At 43.4% G+C, this 22,892-nt stretch overlaps 1 protein-coding gene across 1 annotated transcript in view; it reads left to right on the top strand.

Moving 5' to 3' along the window:
• Nucleotides 1-601: 601 nt before the first annotated feature.
• kcnh3 (potassium voltage-gated channel, subfamily H (eag-related), member 3) overlaps nt 602-22,892 on the top strand; it is a gene marked incomplete at its 3' end in the record, with an annotated part of 143,943 nt that continues 121,652 nt past the window's right edge. Inside the window, exon 1 of the mRNA XM_080785268.1 lies at nt 602-923. Within this exon, the coding sequence (XP_080641394.1) occupies nt 731-923 (193 nt within the window). The 5' untranslated portion in view covers nt 602-730. The remainder of the gene's footprint in view (nt 924-22,892) is intronic.

The raw sequence follows: 22,892 nt of genomic DNA, 5'->3' as shown, positions 1-22,892 counted from the left end.
TGCCTTGTTGAGGACCAACACAGGTGTTTCAACGTGTCTGATTGGCATAGAACTAAATGTTCTTCTAATCTACGCCAATCAGACACATTGAAACACCTGTGTTGGTCCCCAACATGGCAGTTGTGTAAGATATGTGAAACTCATGGATACCCAGCCCATACCATCTTCCACCGGTCTGCCTGTTTTTTGTTACATTCCAATTTCACTCACTGAGGAACACAGCCTCTAAAGAGCGTCCCAGAAGGTACCACGTGACGGGCATCTGCTCTCTGTAGTAACCAAGAAACCCAAGCAACGAGACGAGAGAGAGAGAGAGAGAGAGAGAGAGAGAGAGAGAGAGAGAGAGACTGAGAGAGAGTCAAGGAGGAGCTTCTTGCTGCCGCGCCTCATACGCTTCACACCGCGCAACATCAGCACCAAAACTTGCAGTATCTGTCCTCATCATCTCCACCAACAACGGGTTAAAAGGCATTCGCAGATGTGGGTTGAAACACCTTTTAATTGCCTATAGGCCTACTACTACTTCAAATAAATTAAATCCCTGGACTGAGAACTTGAAGCGTAAACTGCCGATGAGGAGTGGGTTTTAATGCCACCGTTGCTCAGGTGTTGTTGCCCCAGGCTGTCCCACCCGCAACACTACGGTCTCTTCTGAGGGATATGCTCATTACCCCGCGGTTTCAAAGTGGAGCCACCGCGTGTTTCTCGGATCGGCGCGCTCCTCCAGGGGATGGGTTGCGCGCCGGGCACCTCTCGGTTCCTGCCTGGCTTCGTGTCTGAGCAGGAGTCGAGCGGCGCCGCTGCCACAGGTCGCCGGGGCAGGAGGACCCAGTCGACCCGGAGCAGGATGCCCGTGATGAGAGGTCTGCTGGCTCCACAGAACACCTTCCTGGACACCATAGCCACCCGCTTTGATGGCACTCGTAAGTAACAAACCCCCCCAAACAATAACTGCACGCGGCAGCACACTGTGGTTGTAGTACTAGTTTCACACCTGCTAGAACTTTTAAAGTTTGATGTATGCCTTTCAAGTAGGCTAACCAAGCCAAGCAACGAGATATTGATGTCGGCTTTCCGGCCAAATTGTCTTTGTTGTCAGAGCCTACACCTTTCTGTGTCATGTGCTGAAATATTACATAAACAGGTTAAATAAATATTATCATTATAATTCTATTTGTTACATAATGTGTAGCTATTACAGCCTTTTATATACGTTACATGTAGCCTATATAAAAAGGCTTATGTGTGTGCGTAAATAGCCTCTAGGCTAGTTGTGGCTAATTATTTATTCGCATTGTAGCCTATTGTCCAATTTGTCCAAAAGAGCCTGGATATTGTTAGTTCTCCTTAACTCCTTGCTATGGACCAGAGAGCTAATTTCCAGTAGCCTATGTGCAGAAAAACGCGCGGGATTTGGGAACAGTTGTTTTTATTTATGTAAGCTATTAAGACGTAGTAGGCTATGCAAGGTAGCTACATTTTTGTTAAGTCAATTGAACAACATTGCTGTTGTTTGGTGGTTGAGAGGGCGCACGCACATGCTCGTTTGCACTGCGCGCCAAAGACCATCCATTCACTATTGTGTCTGATTTTGCGCACGTGTTTACAGGCTTGTTCAGTTCCCCATCTAAACCAGGGATTCTATGCTTTACGCAGCGCGTGTTGTCGGATTTGCTATTAGCTACTTTCCTGTCTGGTGCGTGCGAGGTGCGATGACCTCTTTGTCATCATATGGTTTATTTCCAACAAAGCCATTTGTGATGTATTTTTGAGGGGGAGGTGAAGATTCGCAATGCACGAGCAGTCCACGCGTCCATGTTGGGTATGGAGTGTGGGCTACAGTTGAGGAAGGGCTGTTTTTGACCGTCACCTTTCAGTGTTCCCATCGGCCCATCCTCAACGGTTTATGTCTTGTCTAACAGCTAAATGAAAAAAGCCTAATCTTTGCCTTTTGCATTAAGACGATGAGAGGTAGATCCCAACCTTACTGTGGTCGGTGTAGTGGTTCCCATCTCTACTCTGCTGTTCTCTCCTCAAATCCGCCTCCTCAGCTCTGCTCTGCTCTGTAGAGCTGCAATGTTCCCAAGTAGGCGAGTGATGCTGAGATGAAAGTGTTAGCCACAGTAAACAGATCTATATCATTCATGCATACACTGCATTAGCACTAGAGCTTAGTTAAAAACATATATTTTAAAATAAAAGATAATGTGCACAGAGCTTCAGTTCTTTAGGCGTATCCTTTAAATTACCGGTAAGTGCAGACTTGTCCTTTACTCTTTACCCTGAGCAGTAAGGCACCTTCATCTCTCTCTCTCGCTCATGTACTACTTGTGCGCCCACACACACACACACACACACACACACACACACACACACACACCCACACACAAAGAATGAAAGTGAGAGCGAGAGAGAACAAGAAGAATAATAGCACCCCACTTCCTTGCAGGCAGCCATCACTGTAAAGAAGTGGTGTGTGTGTGTGTGATGCATTTATGCTATTTCTCTCAGAGTGGGTGAAACACAGGCCTTCCACTTGCTAATTACACACCTCCAGCGCTAAATGTGCAGTCGTTGTAATTAGCTAGTGTGGATGTCAAGAATTCATTGTGTCCTCTCAGCTTGTCAGTGGAGGCAGAGGAAAAATATATGGAACATGGGTGAGGGGCAGGCTTTTAGTGGAGGACGGATTGTGTGTGCCCTGCCACCCCCTCCCCCCCCCCCCGTGTGCGTGTGTGACTGTGTGACTGTGTGTGTGTGTGTGTGTGTGCGCGTGTGCGGGTGCGTGCATGCTTGTGTCTGCCTTTGTACATGTATGCAAATAAGTACGGTGATTTGGAAGGAGGAAGAGAATACATGGTAGAGAAATATGAAGCCATTATGGTTTTGACTGAATTCAAATTAAGCTTTTTGTTTTTTAAATGGTGTGACATTAGTCCCAGCCCAGGCCTGCAGAGCGTGCATGCTCTCAACAGTTCCTCATTGAAGCTGATGCATTAGCGAGAATGAAAGAGAAGGTCAGCTTGTCTGGATGTGTGGCAGCACAGTCTGGAGCCTTTGTATGTAAGCGTGTGCGTGCCGTGCATGCACATACCTGTACGTGTGGAGTGGACGCGTGAGCATGGGTTGGGTATGCATGTGTCAGCATTTTCCTTGAATTGCATCTTCATGCCATGTGTCGTGATTCTCTCTCTTACTGAGACTATCAGTAACTGTCTTTTGCATCTCAGTTGATTAAATGTGGCAAAGTCAGGAGTTAGTATCTCTAGGCCCAGCCAAATGTATTTATAGAGCAACATTTTAAAACAGCATTGACCAAAGTGAGGAGTTAGTATCTCTAGGCCCAGCCAAATGTATTTATAGAGCAACATTTTAAAACAACATTGACCAAAGTGCGGCACATTATCAAATGAAAATAGTAGAACAAAGTGCTTCAACATCAATAGAAAATATAGGACACAAATAAGACAGTACGAGACACTAGAAGTACAATAATGCACAGGTCAGGACTAACTAATAGGAAAAAACTAACAAAAAAACTAAACAATATTTATGTTAATAGTTCTTAGCTTTTTGCCAGAAATGCGCCTTCGATCTTTTTAAAAATTTTCTTCAACAAGAGCATCTTGATTTCATACTGTTTTATGGATTTCCAAGCACTTCAGACTGTGAAAGAACAGCCATATGGACAGTCAGCCAATTAGATCACAGTTCTTTATTTCCAAGGAACAAACTGCTTGCCAACACCTTAGTTGTAATCTTACCCACAAGGAAACAAGATACACGAGCAGTTCATAACTTCTTGTGACAGCTGTCTCCCTCCCTGAATGTGTGTGGGAATGGCTGATTTAGGCCACGGTCGGTCTGTCACACATACGCGTCAGAGTAGCGAACGCATTCCGAGGCATAGAAAGCGCCATGACCAAAGTTCATCAATGTTGAACTCCACACATTGAACGCAATGTGTCAAACTGTCAAAGTTTGATGCACAATACAGTAGGTGTGTAGTCCCACCTAGAGTCCAATTAGTTTTTACTAAAGCCAGGTATGATCCACAAATGTCAGAGCAGCAATGGCGAAAATTATATTATATAATCCCCATTATGCATTAACCAAGACCATGGTGGAACAGATATAATGAGGGCCATTTAGTGCCAGAGCACGATATGCAGATATGTAACATGGGTTCAAATCCCTTTATCCACTTTCAACCTGACATCCATATTTTGGGAATGTCATTATCAGGAAATAGTTTTCAAACAAATTCTAAATATTCAAAAATAAAACTACATATTTGCTTAAATGGTTAACAAGGAGGTACAACAGCAAAAAATAGATAAAGTGCCCCTCGGGGCACAGGTCTCCACCAGGGCAGGTCAGGTTGTGGCCTCCTGGTGGTGCTATAATAGGCCAATGTGAAAAGGGTGGCGTTTCTTCTTAAGCCTTGGATGGCAATTGGATGATTTTGTTCAAAGATTTTTCAAAGATCCACCTGTTGGTGGTGCTATAACAGACCAATGTGAAAAGGGTGGGATATAATCCTCAGCCTAGTAGGAAAGTCTGAAAGATTTCACGTAAATTGCACACTGCGTTCATGATTTGAAGCTTTTTGTTCAAAACGGGCTAATCCGGCAAACTTTGAAAGCCAATGTTAGCCAATTTGGATGGAATATGAAATATCGGACAGATCCGTCTTGAACACATGACTATGGAGATACTGTGTAACGATTTGCTGGATTCTTGGACAGAATCTGGAGGAGTAATATAAAAAAAATTGTTTTACAAAAGTCGGCCTCGTGGTGGCGCTATAATAGTCCTTTCTGGAACATTTGGGGCAGAGGTTCATCGTTGGCATCCAGGGAGTGTGTGTGCAAAATGTGGCATCGACTGGGTTAACGTTACCGGACGCGCGCACACACACACACACGCACGCACGCACACACACACTAGGCCCAGACTATACTGTCTCACACTGTGTGTAGGTATAGAGACCCTGCTCACCCCTATGCTCGTGAATCATGCATGAGAGATGAAAATGCCTTATTTATAAACCCACAGCCCGTCTGACATCAAGGCTGCTATTAAAAATCTATGAATTTGATAACAGAAGAATGTGCACTGTATAAACCCTATACTTTGCTGCATTTCAGTCGATGTCCATTGGGTCGTGTGCTGCTCAGAACAGGCAGCAGCTGTACGGGCCCAGATGACTCAATTGGCCCTATTAATTGAGTGTGCCTGGACTAAGTCCTAATCAGGTTAGGGCCTGAAGTCGGCTCCGCACGTGGGCCTGCCTCTCGCACATTTTCCCTACACACCGCTCTCGCTCACGCTCTCTCTGTCTGCTCTACACAGTACACTACCTGCTTCTCTGTGTCTGTTATCACCTCTCTCATCTCTCTCTCCCTCTCCCTCTCCCTTTAGTCTTGTGTCAGGCAATCACTTTCCGAGTTCTGATCTAGCCAACCTCAATTCCCGGAGATTCAGAGAGACGTGTTCTTAGATGCACTCGATGATTTCAGCCTTGCTCACACGTCAGGGCTTCATGGAAAATGTGCTGCTGGGCTACATGTGCTACTTGTACATTTGTAGAGCTGTCGAGCTGATGCCCAATTTGTACTATCAACTATCATATGATGCTGTCTGACACTGACAATAGTTCACAGTGAAGAAAAGTTAAATACTGCCGTGAGTGTGAGTACCATTTGTTCTGACTTCTAAGACTGTTGTTTCTTTCACAATAACAATATCACCTCACAGGAACCAGGCCTGTTTTCTCCACTCAATGGAGAACATCTCCCACTCTCTCTATCTCCCTTGCTCGCTATACTTTGTGTGTGTGTGTGTGTGTGTGTGTGTGTGTGTGTGTGTGTGTGTGTGTGTGTGCGCGCGCGCGTGTGTGCGTAAGCCAGAAAATGAGTGTGCGGTGGCTCGCTGATGCATGTTCAAAGTACCACTGATACCTTGTGTCTGTCTACAGTTTGTGCATATACTGTAGGTGTGTGAGTTTGACAGCAGAGATTAGCGATTAAGCATGGCCCCGTCTCAGACGAGTGACTCCCCTGTGGCAGTGGCTGCCACTGCCTCTTGATGGCTTCAAGGAGGGACAGATGGTAATGATAGGCCCTGCGATAATGGCTAAGCCACACTACTGTCACCCTCCAACTCAATGCTGCTATAGCGAGCTACGCTCAGCACAATTTGTTCCCATGCTCACTAGGACGACAATTTCCACGTGTCATAATGATATCTGCAACCGAGATTTGTGTAGATGAATATAGGCCTTTGCAATAAGCTATAGACAAGACAACAAAGATTGCTATTGTGATTTTAGCAATGACAGTACTCAGAGTTGCCACGGGTAATAATGGGATATGTCCAGCTCAGCATTGTTAGCATTACGTATTAATTTAGGATCAGGATAGAAGTTCTTACCATAAATATGCACAGTATCAGAAATGGTTAAACAGCCTGTATAACATCAGTTGAAAAACATTGAGATCTTTAGCAAACCAATCAATCTTATTATTCATAACCTGCTCAGGGACTATCGATGAAAAATAGCTAACTCCTGTTTTTCTGTAGCCTACTCACAAGGAAAATTCAATAAAAAAGAAATGAAAAAAACATTGATTAATGTGCATTGTCCCTGTTAAGTAAGTAAGTAGTAAGTAAATAACATGAACATGATGAATTAAACTTGTCATGTTATATTGTATTATAACGTATGCTGTCAAGATTATTATTTTTGAGTGAGTAAGCTGTCACGTTTTGTAATGGCTCTAAACTCCTCAAACACAAATTGTGGCTGTACGTTTAACATAAAGAAAGGACAATAATAATGTCAGAAAAACGGTATTCACATGCAAGTGTCTGTTAAAGTACGATGTTGGGAGCTTAATAAAACATTAATTCAATCTCCCGTTTACCATATCAATGGTTCTGTCGCTAGAACACGAAAATGGACGATTATTACTTCTGGGTCGTGCGGCCAGGAAACAGCTCTTAATTCTCCTCTGGATTTCCGTGTATTCTACCGGTACTGGCCACTGATCGCCGCCTATGGTAACAGGAGGGAATTTGTTAATTGCCTGCCTTACAAGGATATTATATGAATATAAAAGAGGCTTTTATAAGGACTGGTCATGCGTGTCCACACACTGTAGATAAGGCTGTAGCAATAATCCCGACCTTGTCCTTTCCTAGCATACTGTACAAAAGCCTATCAGTAGAGAACCAGAGTGTGTTTTAAATGAGACTGCCTGCAGCCTGCAAATAACACAGATAGTCCTATGTTAAACTAAAGACTGCTGTGTTTTTGTGTTATAAATTGGACAGTGTGGTGATGTCGGATTTATACTTTACATCAGACACTGAACATAAACAAAACAAACCTGTTCTTTTTATTTTTGAGGGGCGCCAGCCCCTCCTACACACAGGTTTAATGTTTGTCTTTAGTTCAATGTTTGTTTTGTAAACGCCATTGACAATGAAGGGAAAGTGTTTATTTATAAAGCACATTTTTATACAACAAGGTTGAAGCAAAGTGCTGTACACAAAGAAATACTAGAATATCAAAAAAAGAAGCAACAACAACAGTACATAAACAGGGCAACATAAGCAGCAACTCTTAATCAGTATGTTCAAAATATGTTTAAACATCAAAACATTAAACGCCATTGACATTGAAGGAAAAATGTGTAGACGAGCAAATCAGCTAACCAATCACAGGGCACAGGCATTCTGATTGGCCAGTATGAGATGATGCATGATGATGTACGATGATAAGAGTTAATAATTCCGCTAAATTTGACGTGAATTAAACATCAAAACATTAAACCCCATTGACAGTCATTGAAGGGAAAACTTACGTCATACCTGTATGTAAACGAGCAAATCGGCAAACCAATCACAGGTCCGCCACAGACTAAGCTTTTTCCCCTCAGCTGCTAAATGACTCTGGTTTCCCCCCCACCCCCGCCCCCTAGGGAGTGTCACCGGACATGTTTTGCACTATGTTCCATAAACTCTGCACTTTATATTTATACTTCCTGCACTGTGTTGTATTTGTGTTGTTGTTATTTTTGTTATACCGGTATGTGAAAAAAGGAATAAGGAATGCACACACGCAATGTCAAAACAATTCCTATGTGTTTTACACAATGGCAAATAAAGGTATCTGAATCTGAACATGTTGGTGGGAGCGCTTGGCCAATAAGGGACCACCTTATGTACCTTATGTAGCAATGTCAAATGTCCGCTAACATAATTTGATTGACCCTCATTTCACACGGGTGTGATTTGTCTTTTTACTACACAAAGGGGTTTGTGGTTTACTATTGTAGCTAATAGAAAGCAGTGGAGCTAATGGAGTGTGATTGTGTTTGTATTGCAGCGCAGGACTCCCAGTCACGGCAGAACAACAGCTGCATGTCTGCGTCTCATTATTATCATTGAACACCAGAGAGAGAGAGAGAGACAAAGACATGGATAAGAGAGAGAGAGCAGATAGAGGAGAGAAAAAGAAAGTGGGACTCTGACAAAGAAGTACAGTACAGAGAAGGAGTGAACAGGATATCTGAGTGATAGCCAGGACAGAGTGAGTGAGGCACTGAATAGAGAGATAGAAGGAATCCACAAAGTGATGAAATTATGGAAATGTGCAGTGGAGAGAGAGACAAATTGATGAATCCTTGTCGTGAGGGAGATTGATCCATAGCACACCGGCGTAAGTGGCAATTGATTGACGGAGGAGAGGGGGATGGGGTAGGTAGAGGGTAGAGGGTACATTTGGGTAGTATCTAATATCCATTATCTTTTTTCTTTTTTTTTACCTTCCTGACATTTCACCGCAGTGTATTGTAAATAAACTAAAAGAAGAGCTGCTGGTGATATTGCATCCGGCATGTACCGTATCATGTATCTAAAGTAAGAGCTATATACCGTACAATAAGGCCTGCAATATTCTTCACTTCAGCCGTGATGGGTGAGGAGAATTAACAACTGTGAGAGCATGCCTTTGGAAAGAACCTCATGCACATTTATAAAGGGTTGCTTGGCACGGTTTATACGGCACACTTAATTATTGGTATTTTCTCTCACTACAGTACATGCACGCGCAGTCGCGCACCCACACGCGAGCGCACACACACACACACACACACACACACACACACACACACTCATATTGGAAAATAACTTTTCCAATATGAAATTTCTCTCACCAATCCATGATACCCCTCGGCTGTGTCTCAGTACTCGCTGCCAGCAGTGAGCAGTGATCAATAGCCACCCAAACACTCATTTATTATTTACATGTCCACGTCTTAAAGCTTGTTTAAAGTAATTAATATGGACATTTTCACCACTGAAGGGAAAGTGACAGACATCAGTGCTGTAGGTGGGGGATAGATGAGATTATTTTAAAACCCATGCATTTGTATGCATATTTTTAATGAAATGTATCAGTATCCGCTTTGATGAGCATTATATGTCGGCTGCTATTTATGGAATTTGTCTTTGATCGTGTTATCGGTAACATTTTGGGTGAAATTGGCTACCGACGCGGCTCTCATGGAAACCTGTTACCTTTTATTGCTCTAGTGGAGAGAGAACAGAACTCGTAATACACACATACAGTAAAGCATATTATTATCAAACCAACATGGCCGTCATATCAGCTCCATCACACTTGACAAACAGAAACTCTGTGTAATGACAGACTCTATTTACCTCGGGCCAGTGTGGAAAGAGAGAGGTCACAACACTGATTGCTGTTTCCCTACAAATGTTAATCCAATTTGGTCTAATAGGGCATTGAGAGAGCGTTGAGCTGTTGCTAGAGGGTAGAGGGGCTCACAAAAATAAGCTAGAGACACAGATGTTAAAATGTCAAGATAAACATAGATTGTACCTACTGTATAGCCTAGCGCTGTGATGGTCTGTAGAAACGGCTGGTAAAAGCTTTTTCTAAGCTAGAATCAAAGGTGCAGGCCACTTCAAGAATGGAAACCGATCTGTTCCCTTCATTGGCAACAACAACATCTGGTGTGTTTAGCAGCCAGAGAGATGTGCAAAGATTTCAGGATCTTTAGTACAGAGTTGAAACATGGAAGGTTTGACACAGGAATGTTTGTACATTCTCACAGACAGTGTAAAATGTTTAGATATGTCCTTTATTATAACTAACTATTCTGTCGTGGCATGCTATGTAAAGTCCTCTACAGCCATTCAGAATGTGTGACATGGATTCTGTAACACACACACACACACACACACACACACACACACACGCACACGCACGCACACACGCACGCACACACACAGCACATGCATATGCATGCACAGGCACATAATACATGCTCTGACAGACATGCATCCAGTCAGTTGTGAAGATGTCTCTGTCTGCATAGGAAATGGGTTGGGGAGGGGGGGGGGGGTGGGGGGGGGCTACTGTAGAAGGTCAGTGTTTAGTAGTAAATGAAGGTGATGAAGTCAAAGCGACAGAGGAACATTAGACCAGTCAAGTCCAGAGTAAAACATCCAAATGGGCAGCAGCTGAACTCAGCTGGGAGAGTTTATTAGGCCCCGGGAGCTCTACAGGCGAATCGAAAGACCTGTTGTTCATTAATGTTGTCGTGAAAAGAGCAAATTGTGTGTCCACAGTGTATTGACAGCAGCAAGATTGTACTCTAGATATAAAGGCTCAAGACAGCACACACCCAAGACCTTGCTTCTAACATTTCAGATTTACTTGCAAAACAGATCAAATCAACAAGTCGCTCCAAACAAGCTACAATGAATACACCCAGGCAGTTTTGTTCCTTTCGCCATCTGCAGTCCGCCTCTGACAGACTTTAAAACTCCCTTACCGTCCTCCATTGATGGCGTGTGTGGCTCAGATAATATTGCTGAACTGTGGCGACATCACTATAATGAGTTGTTCGAGGTTGATGTGGTTGACTCCACAGAGAGCCTGACAGTAAGATCTGAGGAGGTATATAATACTATAATGAGTCTAGAAAATAACAATCTGTCTTATGGTGTCTTGCCGGAGTCCATGATATCTGTGCTGCGTGTGCCAGTCATCAAGGATAAAGCAGAGAAAATGAATACTATGGATAATTATAGACCTATTGCTTTAGCCAGCATACTCTCTAAAATGGTTGAGAAGATCTGTTGAACAGGCTGGAATAGTATATAACCACAGTTGACAACCAGTTTGGTTTTAAAAGAAAACATGGCACAGATATGTGTATTTTTGCTTTAAAAGATACCAGTAAGACACCCTGGGTGACGGCAGACTGCTGGGCGAGCGCTGGCGCTTTTTGCATGGGGTCAGATGAACATATGGAATGAATTCTGTAGTGGCCATATATGGAGTGTGTCTTGAGTGTACAGGGTTTGATGATGAGGTCAGATCAACATTATGGAATGTCAGAACAGGAAGGACGGGTGGTGTAGGATCAACATATGGAATGTCAGCACAGGTCAGCTCCATATATGGAGATCTAAGGGTTTGAGCTTTGAGGTCAAATGTAGAGTTGCTGGCCGGCTCCATATATGCAGATCTAGGTGATGATCCAGTCTTCTCCATGTATGGCTATCCAAGGTTAGATGAGGTCAGTGTCGTGATCTTCATATATGGAGATTGCCATATATGGTGACGTGTCACGAGGCGTGATGTCACAAGGCGTGACCATATATGAAGGCGTGATGTCACGAATCTTATCCATATATGGAGGTGTGATGTCACAAGGCGTGACCATATATGGAGGTGTGACGTGACACACGGAAGTGCAGGTTTTCATTGTAAATGCAACCTACAGTCGCAATTATAGCTAAATATCTAAATATAGGAGTCAAAACTCCACTATGTTTTATTCCATGGCATTTGACAGATTAAATAATTTAAAATAATTTAACAAAATGTGCCAAAGAGGGACAGACACCTAAGTAAGTAAGTAGCCTTGCCGAGCCATGAGGCCCATAGGGCAGGAGCCTATCTCCTGTTTCTGTAGCGTGAGGCAGCTTGATATACAAGTACACCCCCTGGAGGCCTGGACATGACGCTAGTATGTCGCAGGGACTTACCCCCAATCCAACCTTGATGCTGAGTGTCAAGCAGGGAGGCACTGGGTCCCATTTTTAGAGTCTTTGGTATGACCCGTCCGGGGATTGAACCCCAACCTCCCAGTCTCAGGGCGGACACTCTAACCACAAGGCCACTGAGCTGGTCAGACACCTAAGTAGTAAGTACATAATTCAGATTTTATCAGACGATGCAGGTGAAGTGGGGCAATAGTGTACAGTATCAGAACAGTTTCATGTTGGAAATGGGGTCAGACAAGGTGCAGGGATTTGTTTCCTTTTTTATTCAATCTGTACATGTTATGATCTGTCTAGGAAATGGAACCTCTGTAAAACTGGCTGCGTTATCGGTAATACTGTTGTCAACCATCTTGTGTACGCGGATGATCTGGTTATCTTTTCCCCGTTTAGTGCAGGCTTACAAGAGCTTCTGGTGATATGCTCCCAGTATGGCATTGATTTTAATATTAAGTATAATGCCAAGAAGAGTAGCATATTGATTGTGCGTAGTAAGGAGGATAATTTTATTCTCAGTGGTAACATTCTTCTTGTGTGCAGTGAGATCAAGTACCTGGACCATCTTTTAATCTCTGATGATCTCTCAGATGACAATGACATTCACAGACAACGTTGCAAACTGTATGCCCAGGCAAGTGCTCTTCAGAAGTCTCACTGTCTGACTTTTTAAAGCTTTCTGTACACCGTTGTATACTGCTCACCTGTGGAGTAACTACAAGACAACAAAAAAACCTAAAAGTTGCATATAATGATGCATTTAGGTTACTCTTGAGGAGTACCAAGATGGCACAGTGCCAGCCAGCTGTTTGGGGGTGCCTACCCGGCAAGCCCTTTAAAGAACCTTAATGTACAAATTCACGTGTCTGACAACTCTGTCATTATGATTTTAACCAAATCCGCGAAGAGTTCTAATCGATTCTACTCGATGATATGGAGACACTGGCGCGACAGCCTCTACAGTCTGTGAACATATTCTTTATGGTTCTCTTTTATTGTTTTGTTTTTCTTATTTAGTCTGAAATAAAGATTGAATTGAATTGAGACTGCGTCTAGACGAGTTTCTGATATGAGCTTCCAGTTGCAGAGAATCCCAAACAGCAAACTGTGTATCGGACTATAAGAGACAAATTAACATTTTTAGTCAGCCTTATAAACCCTGGCTGCCCTCCAACAATGTAATTAGTCATTTTAATTAAATTTAATGGTGCATAGATAAAGCACTGTTTTCACTCACATCTCAGATAAACATATTGTGTGACAGTTTAAATTACATTTGGTATTATTGCTTACTAAATAATTGCTTAATTGTGTTTCACGATGCCAAAGTTTGTGTGCAGTACTTTATTCTGTCCCTTGATGCGCACAAACACACGCGCACGCACACACACACACACACACACACACACACACACACACACACACACACACACACACACACAGGACACAGATAAGTTGGTGGTATTGGCCTAGAGAGAGAGAGAACTGAAAGGTCGGCAGTTTGACCCCCGGCTCCTCCATTCACCATGTAGTGTCCCTGAGTAAAACACTTTAGCCCCCCCCCCCCCCCCTACCCCCACCCACTATGCATGTGCAGAAAGCAATTTCCACTCCCCCAGGGGACACAAACACTCCCTTTACTATAATAAGATAAAGGGATTAAAATCATTAGTTGGGAGGATCAGTTCTCCTGCCAAAGTTTTCATCAAAAGACACATTGATTTGTTTTAACCTATTTTGGACTGGGGTCGATAAAAAAGAATGCTTCTAAATCCTAACATTTTCCTGAAAAACCCATGTTTCATTGTCAGTGGTGCGCAACCTTTTTCATGTCAAGGACCCCCAGAATTATCTCTATTGGGCCACGGACCCCCATCTCAAAACATGTTGTTCCAGGGACCCCCCAGAAGCCAATATTTTAGTTAAAAATGTTCGCTCTGAAATATATATTCAAAGATTTGCGCCCCCTTTTTCATGACTTCATGAAAATAGCAGACCTACAAGCTTGTAGCGCGCCACTCGGTGGCGCGCTATGAGCTTGTAGATCTGCTATTTTTCAATAGCTAAAGCATAACAGAATGCTTAAAACACCAAAAGGGGTTCCCGCCCAAAATGGGTTAAATATCCAGTTGCAGCTAATGAGATCACCGGTGTCTGTCTAATCACTGCTACAGTATTGGTGTCATGCTATCACTATTACATCTCCGATGTGGCTCTCTGATGTGGCTCCACAGGCCTCACCAATACGGACATTATTTGCATTGTTAACATTTAGTCTTTCTATCTTAGCTTTCTTCATCAGTCCATCCCCCCCGCCCCCCTTACCACGCTGTGTGTATATTGTATTTTTAGCCTCAAAGTAAAGTTGAATACGTTTCAACTTCAGAAAAAGTTGAAGTTGTGCCATATGGCCCTGAAGAGAGAGAGAGAGAGAGAGAGTGTGTGTGTGTCAGGGCTTAAACTTCTCAGTCCTGGGGACTGATTTTAGTCCTGAGGATTTCATAGGGGTCATTTAATGAGATCCGTGCAGATTTGCAAAAAAACATTTTCAGTCTTGGGATTGTTTTTGTGTGTGTGTGTGCGTGTGCGTGTGCGTGTGCGTGTGTGTGTGTGTGTGCGTGTGCGTTTGTGTGTGTGCGTGTGCGTGTGCTGGTGGGGGGTTGGAACCTCTTCAGTCAGTCACTCAGCCTAGTCAGTCAAAGTGACAGACGACATGCCCAGCCAAGTGACCCAAACAGGACATGGCAGTATGTGCCTAGGGACTGTCAGTCTCTACCTCCAACCTGATGGCAGAAGAGACAGTAAACAGATTTTTAGACACGGCTGCTTGGCTAGAGGAGGAGCAGTTTTATGATTAGTGTGTGTGTGTGACTGTGTGTGTGTGTGTGTGTGTGTGTGTGTGTATTTACATACGTGCATGCGTGCGCACGTGGGTGTGTTTGTGTTATATTTGTGTGCATGTCCCAGTTGTTTGTTTATGGATTGCTAGATGACTATTATATGGCCTCATTAACTCCACCAGTGCTCTCCAGTTGGCCCATCTCGTCCTGCTTTGTGTGGAACCATAACAAATATTTGCTCTAGAGGAGACTGGCGTGGGTCTCTGGTGCACAGCCACCAACAATGTTCCAGCGGAGGGAACAATGACCAAAGACTATTTCTGTGGCATGATGACTCTGGGAATGGCAGATGGTCTGAGAGAGTATATGCAGGGAAAATACTTCTCTCACCTGTTGTCGATATTTGTAGGTTTAACCCATTCTGGGGCCGGGAACCCCCTGAATGGTGTTATAAGCATTGTGTTTAGTTTAGTTATTTAAAAATAGCAGATCTACAAGCTCATTGTGCGGCACCGAGTGCCACGCTACGAGCTTGTAGGTCTGCTATTTTTGAAAAATCGTGAGAATGTTGCAAATCTTTGAATATATATTCTTTCAGAACGAACATTTTTAACTCAAATCTTTGCTTCTGGGGGGGGGGGGGGTTTCCTGAAACAACATATTTTCAGATGGGGGTCGATGGCCAAATACAGATAATTCTGGGGGTCCTTGACATGAAAAAGGTTGAGAACCACTGACATAGAAACAGAGGTTTTTATTTTTAGAAGTGTCCTCAGGTCTAAATGGGTCAAAGGTTGAACTTTGTGTTGTGTAGTAGCTACCTGGGAAAATGTACTGTAGTGTAAGTCTAGTCAGCAGCAGCAGCTTTTTCTCTAGTGCCACCATTAGGCTAAAAGTTCCAATTTCACACAACATACCTAAGGTTATAAAAAAGCTTTCGCACACCTGACAACTGAAATTTGGTGTGCTCGTGGAGCATGGACGTGTCGTACACTGAATAAAAATTTAAAGCGCTCGCACACTGTCCACACTTGCTCACTAAAGGATCTATTTTTATTTAATTAGCAACGTTTCGGTATATTCACATGCCTAGGTAAAACGGGCGCTATGACAAGTTGACAAGGGGTATTACTAGGTTCCCAAGTTGCATCGTTCCCAAGTAGGCCGGTATAGCTGACGACGGGCACAGGTCTAGTGTTGCTAATTTAATAAAAAACAGTTTCTTTAATGAGCAAGATTTGACACATTCACAATCAAATAAGATTGTAAACTTAATGTGCTCAGTGAGGATGCACTGATATTGATTAATATTACATGGCCTTTCCTCCAGCAGCACCAGCCAAACTTTCCAGTTGCACACAAGTTATCTCAATATGGAATCGGTAGAATGCCATGAAACCCGCTGAGTGTATTATTCATGCTGCTTTGGAAGAGGATAACTATTTGAGTGACCCCATGACCCTGTCCTCTGGCATCACCTTCAGGCAAAAAATAACTTCAAAGTTATCTTATAATCTAATTCAGATTCCAGGATGAACCCTGCTGATTCAGATGACGACATGGCTTTGCCTTTTTGCCTAATAGAATATGCACATCACACATGGTAGAGGTGCTGGGTTCAAAATTAGCATCAGAAAAAGAGAAAATAACACACTCATCTGCTCCAAAAGTTATACTGTATTTACGACGTTTCGAGCCAAGGCTCTTCATCTGGTCAAACGAGGACAGAGAGTTTAACAATAAACTATTTATTTTGGGGCCGAACAAATAATAAGAATGGAAAAAAAAAACTCTATAAAAAGTGTTTTCTTCTTTCTAATCATTTGTTCGGCCCCCAAAGAAATGTGTTTATTGCCATGATTTTTCAACTCGGCTGTTGGCTTTGTCCGAGGCTTAAATGTCTTTGAATAAATACTTTTTGAAACGTCTATGGGAAAAATGAATGGGGAATTATTTCCTGGTGCCCTCGTCGTTCTGAAAGGGGGTGGGACTGCGACGCTTTATAGCGCACCCAGGAGGCCGATGTTTCCTATTCCGAACATTTCCGGCCCCCAATAACCTATACCTGGACCTGGCGGAGAGCTATGCTGCGAGGAGCACGTTTTCTAGTTCTTCATCAGTCTTCCTCTTAGAAGCAATTTGTGTACATGTACAGCATATTATACAGTACAGTATGTCCAAGGATGCAAGCAATGGTGAATGGCAACCCGAATCCATTCTCTACACACTGCAGCTTTTGGCAACTTGCATTTTGCGTGCCACCTGTTGGAGAGAAATGCAGGTGCAGGTGCCAGAGAAAAAGGACAAATAAAATAATAAATAAGCGTGGGCACGTCGCGTGCACGTCGGATTAAAATAATTAAAAACAAAAATGTAATTAAATTTACAAAAATAATAATATTACATTCTGGCACGTGACCAAACGTTTTTGGCACAGATGTCACACTCTGTACTGTAATGTGGTAAGTTGTCAAATAAATTCAAGTCTTATTTTAGGCTGCTACTAGCGTCTATCATGTTTGTAAACATCACCATCGTCGTACAGTATGCATGTGAATAATACATTTGTGTGGTGAGGGATTAGCTGTTGGATAGAGAGATGTTTGCTCAGTAAAAAGCAGCAGTGCTGCTTTTGGTCAAATCCTCACTGTTATTAAGCCCTGAGATGAAGGCGTACGCTGGCTCACGGACAAGCCCACCTCCTATATAAATCTACATGCGGTATGTATGTTTGGAGCAAATACCGGTGGGTGTTCCATAATAACATCCTTTGTCATGGAAATTAAATGCTCACCATGCGTTTCCAACTGTTCTTCCATGGCAATTTTCCTACAAGGAAGGAAATTGGATATATGTAGATGTGTAACCAGTGAGTATTTATTTTATTTAATGCTCATCTCTCTCTGCCCCTGTCAGCTGAAGGGAGCAATACTAAGACCTAGTCATTTGTATAGTTGCACGCCGCTGTCGTTAACCTAAAAAAGATAGTACGTACGCTCGTACAGTAGTTGCCATTTTAGGTGCACAACACTTGTGCGTGTGCGTGCATGCAGCTCCATAGTGACTTGTGTGAATTCGAGGTCAACACAAATGTAGTTGACCTTAGTTTACCTGAGGCCAATTCTAAAACCTAACTAGGTTTCTGAAAAACCTCGCATTTATATTCAATTTTGTAATGTCATGTTGCTTGATATACATAGCAGCATCTAACATGACACAGATGCTGTCGTATAGGTTAAGCAGGTCTACATGGGTTAATGTTGAGTTGGTGTCTACATAATTATGCAAAAACAATGTCGGACTTGTCTTGTCTCTGGTGCCCTGAGAAATATGACTGTACGTCATCATTTAACCACATGTTACCTGTAACGATTGTAACTTGTATTTATGTTGGGACCCCCACGAAATGAGATGGTACTGTACGTACATCTCAAGACGTTTATTATAGTAAAGCAACTTGAATCATCAACCACAGCTGGTTGTCGAGGTCGTGTCCACATGGTAACGTATGGGCTTTATAAATGTACATAAAAGTAAAACATTTATGGATAACGTTATAAATGTGGTTTATAATGTTGCATAACATTATATATAACGTGGGCTTTATACAAAAAATCTGCTCTGACTAGTAGCGACAGAATACATCCAACTTGTGGTGGTGTGAGGCTCATTTAGACACATGGATGAGTTCATTGACACACCATCTGCAGTTGCGACTAGGCGGCCTGACACTCTTCTCTGTGCTTCCACGCAAAACTCCCCCCACACACACACACACACACACACACACACACACACACACACTTTGTGTCACAAAGGTGATGGGGACATCTGGGAGGAGTGCTGGCAATTTCAGATGGTACAGCAGGTCCAGGCAGGAACCGTTTACGGTAAGAAGGGGCCAAACACCCGAGGGGTGCCAAATGGACATATCCATTTCGCCCAGAGCCTCACCATTGAAGCCTCTTTTTTTCCGTCGTGCTCTTAATTTAGAGTAGCCAATTATTCCCCCCCCCCCCTTTTTTCCTCTCAGTTTAGTCGTTTGTCAATGAACCCTCCCTTGTACATGTCTGTGTTGCCACATGCTGCTGTAGCCTACTGGCTCAAATGCCACTGAGGAGCCCCCGCCAGGAGAATGTAGTGCCTCCTCCTCCTCCTGTTCAACCCCTCTTATAGGAGCCACCCTAGCAAACCCCTATAGAGCTGTGTGCCACCCTCCAGGTGCCCGCTGTCGAAGCCTCCTCTCCATGGGAGCCGTTTGGAGCAACTTTGGTCTGACTCCATAACGAGTGTTCTCTTCAAAGTGGGAGTTTAGCAGCAGGTGTGGCACTGTGTGCAGGACTGCATTCATGATCTAATACACTTTTTAATTGTCAGGCACATGCGTCCTCCTACAGGCTGGCAGATCCCAGGCCACCTATAGGGGACAACTGAACCGCTCCTTCCCTTCCCCAAATCTGTCTCTGATGGTTGCCTTAAAAGGACAACTTCGTTCATGTTCATGTTTTAGGTTGTTATTAGAGAAAGTAAAAGCCGGTGAGTGGTAATTTTTTTCATTCGCTGCTTTCTTTCGTTTTAGTGTTTTTAGACATGGGGGGCGGGGGCATTCGAACAAGTGGCTAAACTAAAGAGGAGGAAGTCTGCACAGCGTTTTGAATGCCCCCAAAATGATTTATTACCAAACAGCGGTCAAAAAATACACAACGTTTCAGCTTATATGGACATTGTCAGGTATACTGAAGTATGTACTGGAGTCATAAACTGTCTTCAAGGGGTGCTAAAGTGTTTTTCACCTGTGACTTCAGCTGATCTGAAAAGAGTCAGTGGAAGCAACCTGGACATTGAAAAACAAGATTAGATTCAGAATAGCCAGAAGCACATCCACAGAATAGGACAAATACACAGTGAACAGATTTAGCCTCTTGGGAGGCAGCCTTATAGTACTGTAACAGCCTCTCATCATTACACCTGCAGAGGAAGACCCATTCAGGTCCTCTGCCTTGGTTCTAACACTGCTGCTGTGTCCCTGTGGTTTCTATCTCTCTACTGTATTCATAATGCCAGCCTGCCAGGGCACTCTCTCGTATGTACAGGCACCTCTTGCGGAATTCAGAGCAGGTACAAGACATTCAAATATCTCAGTGCTCTCTCTGTTTTCCACACGCTCTTTCTAAATCCACCCTCTCCACCCTGTATCTTTCATCCGATGGGTTTGCTGACACACAAATTGCTTCTCATTTCACAGCATCAATTTGTGTGGGCGTATGTGGGCACAGATTTCTGTGTGCATTTGTCCGTGTGTAAATGTGTGTGCAGGACTGCGTTAGCTGGAACCATGATGTTCCATTTGGTTTAGATTTAACTGGGAATGTCCGTCACACAACGACCAAGGCGTGCGTGTGTGTGTGTGTGTGTGTGTGTGTGTGAGTGAGTGAGTGAGTCTGTTTACACACATGAAAGCATTATTAAATTACTGCACAACCCGCGTTCCCCGCTATTTAATCCAATATTCTACGCTGCCGAGATTGTTTTATTACCTTTTAGAGCATACGCTGAAGTATTTGCAGCTTTCAACCATGAAAATCCGGCGAAAATTTTTCCCCGATTGTTACGATCAGAAGAACCAGCGACCATGACAATGCGAAACGAAACCACCCTGCCCAGCATGTTGTAGTCTAAACAAACGGGCCGTTCGCATGCATTGGGCTCAATTTCCCAGAAGCCCTAGCAGCCCCCAGGATGACTGTTTTCGTCATCATAACGCGACGGCCTCGTCACCAGGTCCGGGACAAATCCGCTATTTCTTTTTAATTATTTTAAAACAGAAAATTAAACGCATTAAAACAAATAGCGGGTTTAGCGTATTACGCGTACACTGGAAACAATTAGCCGCCGTCAAAGTGTTTTAATTACATTTATTTATTATTTACCAGACCTACAAATTACAGTATTTCTACATGAGCTGAATTGGCTATAGGCATGACCAATCTCTCTAAAGAGAGGGAAAAGTTCAGGCACAACTAATTCACACAGATGAATGGCTCGGTAAGTCAGCACTACAGACATATATCAAGAGAGCAAGAGTGTGTGACAGAGGAGACAGATGGACAAGAGATAAATGTCTCAGGCATAACTAGTTAATGTAGACTATAGGCTAATGGATCACTGATACCACTCTATTATTCCAAGGATGAAGACTGCGACGAGAAGATTGGCAAAGGGAGAGATGGATGGATCCCAGAAATCACTATTCTTGTATAGAGCAACAGAGCAGCAGATAGATGGCTGGAACAAAATGGAGGGATGGGTTGGTTTCGGAATCTTCTTATTCTTTCTGTTCGGCTAATTCCCATTGGGGTTGCTGCCAAAGTAGCCTCGGAAACACAGACGTTTTTATTTCCAGGGAGAAAAAAAAGTTCCAAAAAGTTCACTTCAATTCGGCATGCAGTAGCGCAAACGTCGCTCACTCTCTGCTGATTTCTGATCGTCTGCACCATTGTTAAATTGACGCACACACGTATACACACACACACACACACACACACACACACACACACACTCTCCTCTCTCTCTCTCTGTCGCTCTAATTAATTAGTCTCATGTCATGCAGCTGCGTGTAGTTTCTCACCGGCAGGATGCCTATGCCATATAAAGCATAGTGAGTTCCAGTCTACTGCCACAGTGGAACGTTAGTTTCCATCGGGTTCTGTTACAATTTAGGCATTTAGCATACACTCTTAATCCAGAAGGACTTACATTAAGCAAGAACAAAAAGCATGGCAATACATGATGCATAGTTTACCCATATATACTTTAGAGTGCTATGTCTACATACATTGCTATTGTAGTGCTGTCTACATAAAATGCTGTAAGTCTGCATAAAATGCTATCTAAGTCTACATGAAGGGCTATCTATAAATTACATAAATTGAGCCTTTGCATATGCCTGTAAGGTCGTCGGGGGTAGGGCAAGTGCTACGGGCCATGATGGAGTCTGAACTACAGCGGAAGATTGGGAGTGAGGCTGCAGTTCTGATTGTAATTTTTGTCGTTTTGGAGCCAGAAGAGTTTTCTGCGGCTTCTTCAGTGACTCCTGCCGGGTGCAGTACTTAGTTTAGACAGTTTTTGGTTTAGACTAGTCATTGGTTAGACCAGTCATTAGTCCTACAACTAGAACCTATCTCAAACCCTCACCCTAAACCTAACCTCCCACGGGGCAGCACACCTAAACCTAACCTTAATCCATGTCTAACCAATGACTAGTCTAAACTAAGTATGCACCCCACTCCGGCCACCCACATGTTGTCTCTTACCACATCCATAAACCTCCTCTTTGGCCTCCCGCTTCTCCTCTCACCTGGCAGTTCCGTATTCAGCATCCAGCATCCATCTCCCAATGTACCCCTCATCCCTCCTGTTCACATGCCCAAACCATCTCAACCTCACCCCCTCTCTTGCTTTATCCTCAAAGCTTCTTAATCTGCATGATCCTCCTAATGTAGTCATTTCTGTCCTTCATCATGTCCTTCCTTGTCACTCCTAGCATCCTTAATTCTACCACCATCAGCACTGCCTTCTGTCCTTTCGCCAGTGCCGCCGTTTCCAAAGCCGTACAGCATGGCTGGTCTCACTACCGTCCTATACACTTATATACACCTATCTGTCACTCTTGCTGTTACCCTTTTGCCACCCTGCCTGCACTCTCCTTTTCACCTCTGTTTCACTACACTTCCCATTACTTTGGATAGTTGAGGTATTTGAACTCCTTCACCATTGCCACCTCTACTCCTTGCATCCTAACTGTCGTCTCTCTCGTCTAGGTACGCATATTCTGTCGTACTCCTCCTGCTGATTTTCATTCCTCTTCTCTCTACATACCTCCACCGTTTCCAGGCTCTCGTCTCACTGCATATACAATGTTTTCTGCAAACATGGCAGTCTTCAAGG

The sequence above is a fragment of the Protomyctophum bolini genome (assembly GCF_963924005.1).
Source record: "Protomyctophum bolini genome assembly, chromosome: 16".
In the NCBI taxonomy this organism is placed as follows: Eukaryota; Metazoa; Chordata; class Actinopteri; order Myctophiformes; family Myctophidae; genus Protomyctophum; species Protomyctophum bolini.
Note: the sequence above shows the minus strand (reverse complement) of the source record. Positions and strands in the feature narration are given on the sequence as shown.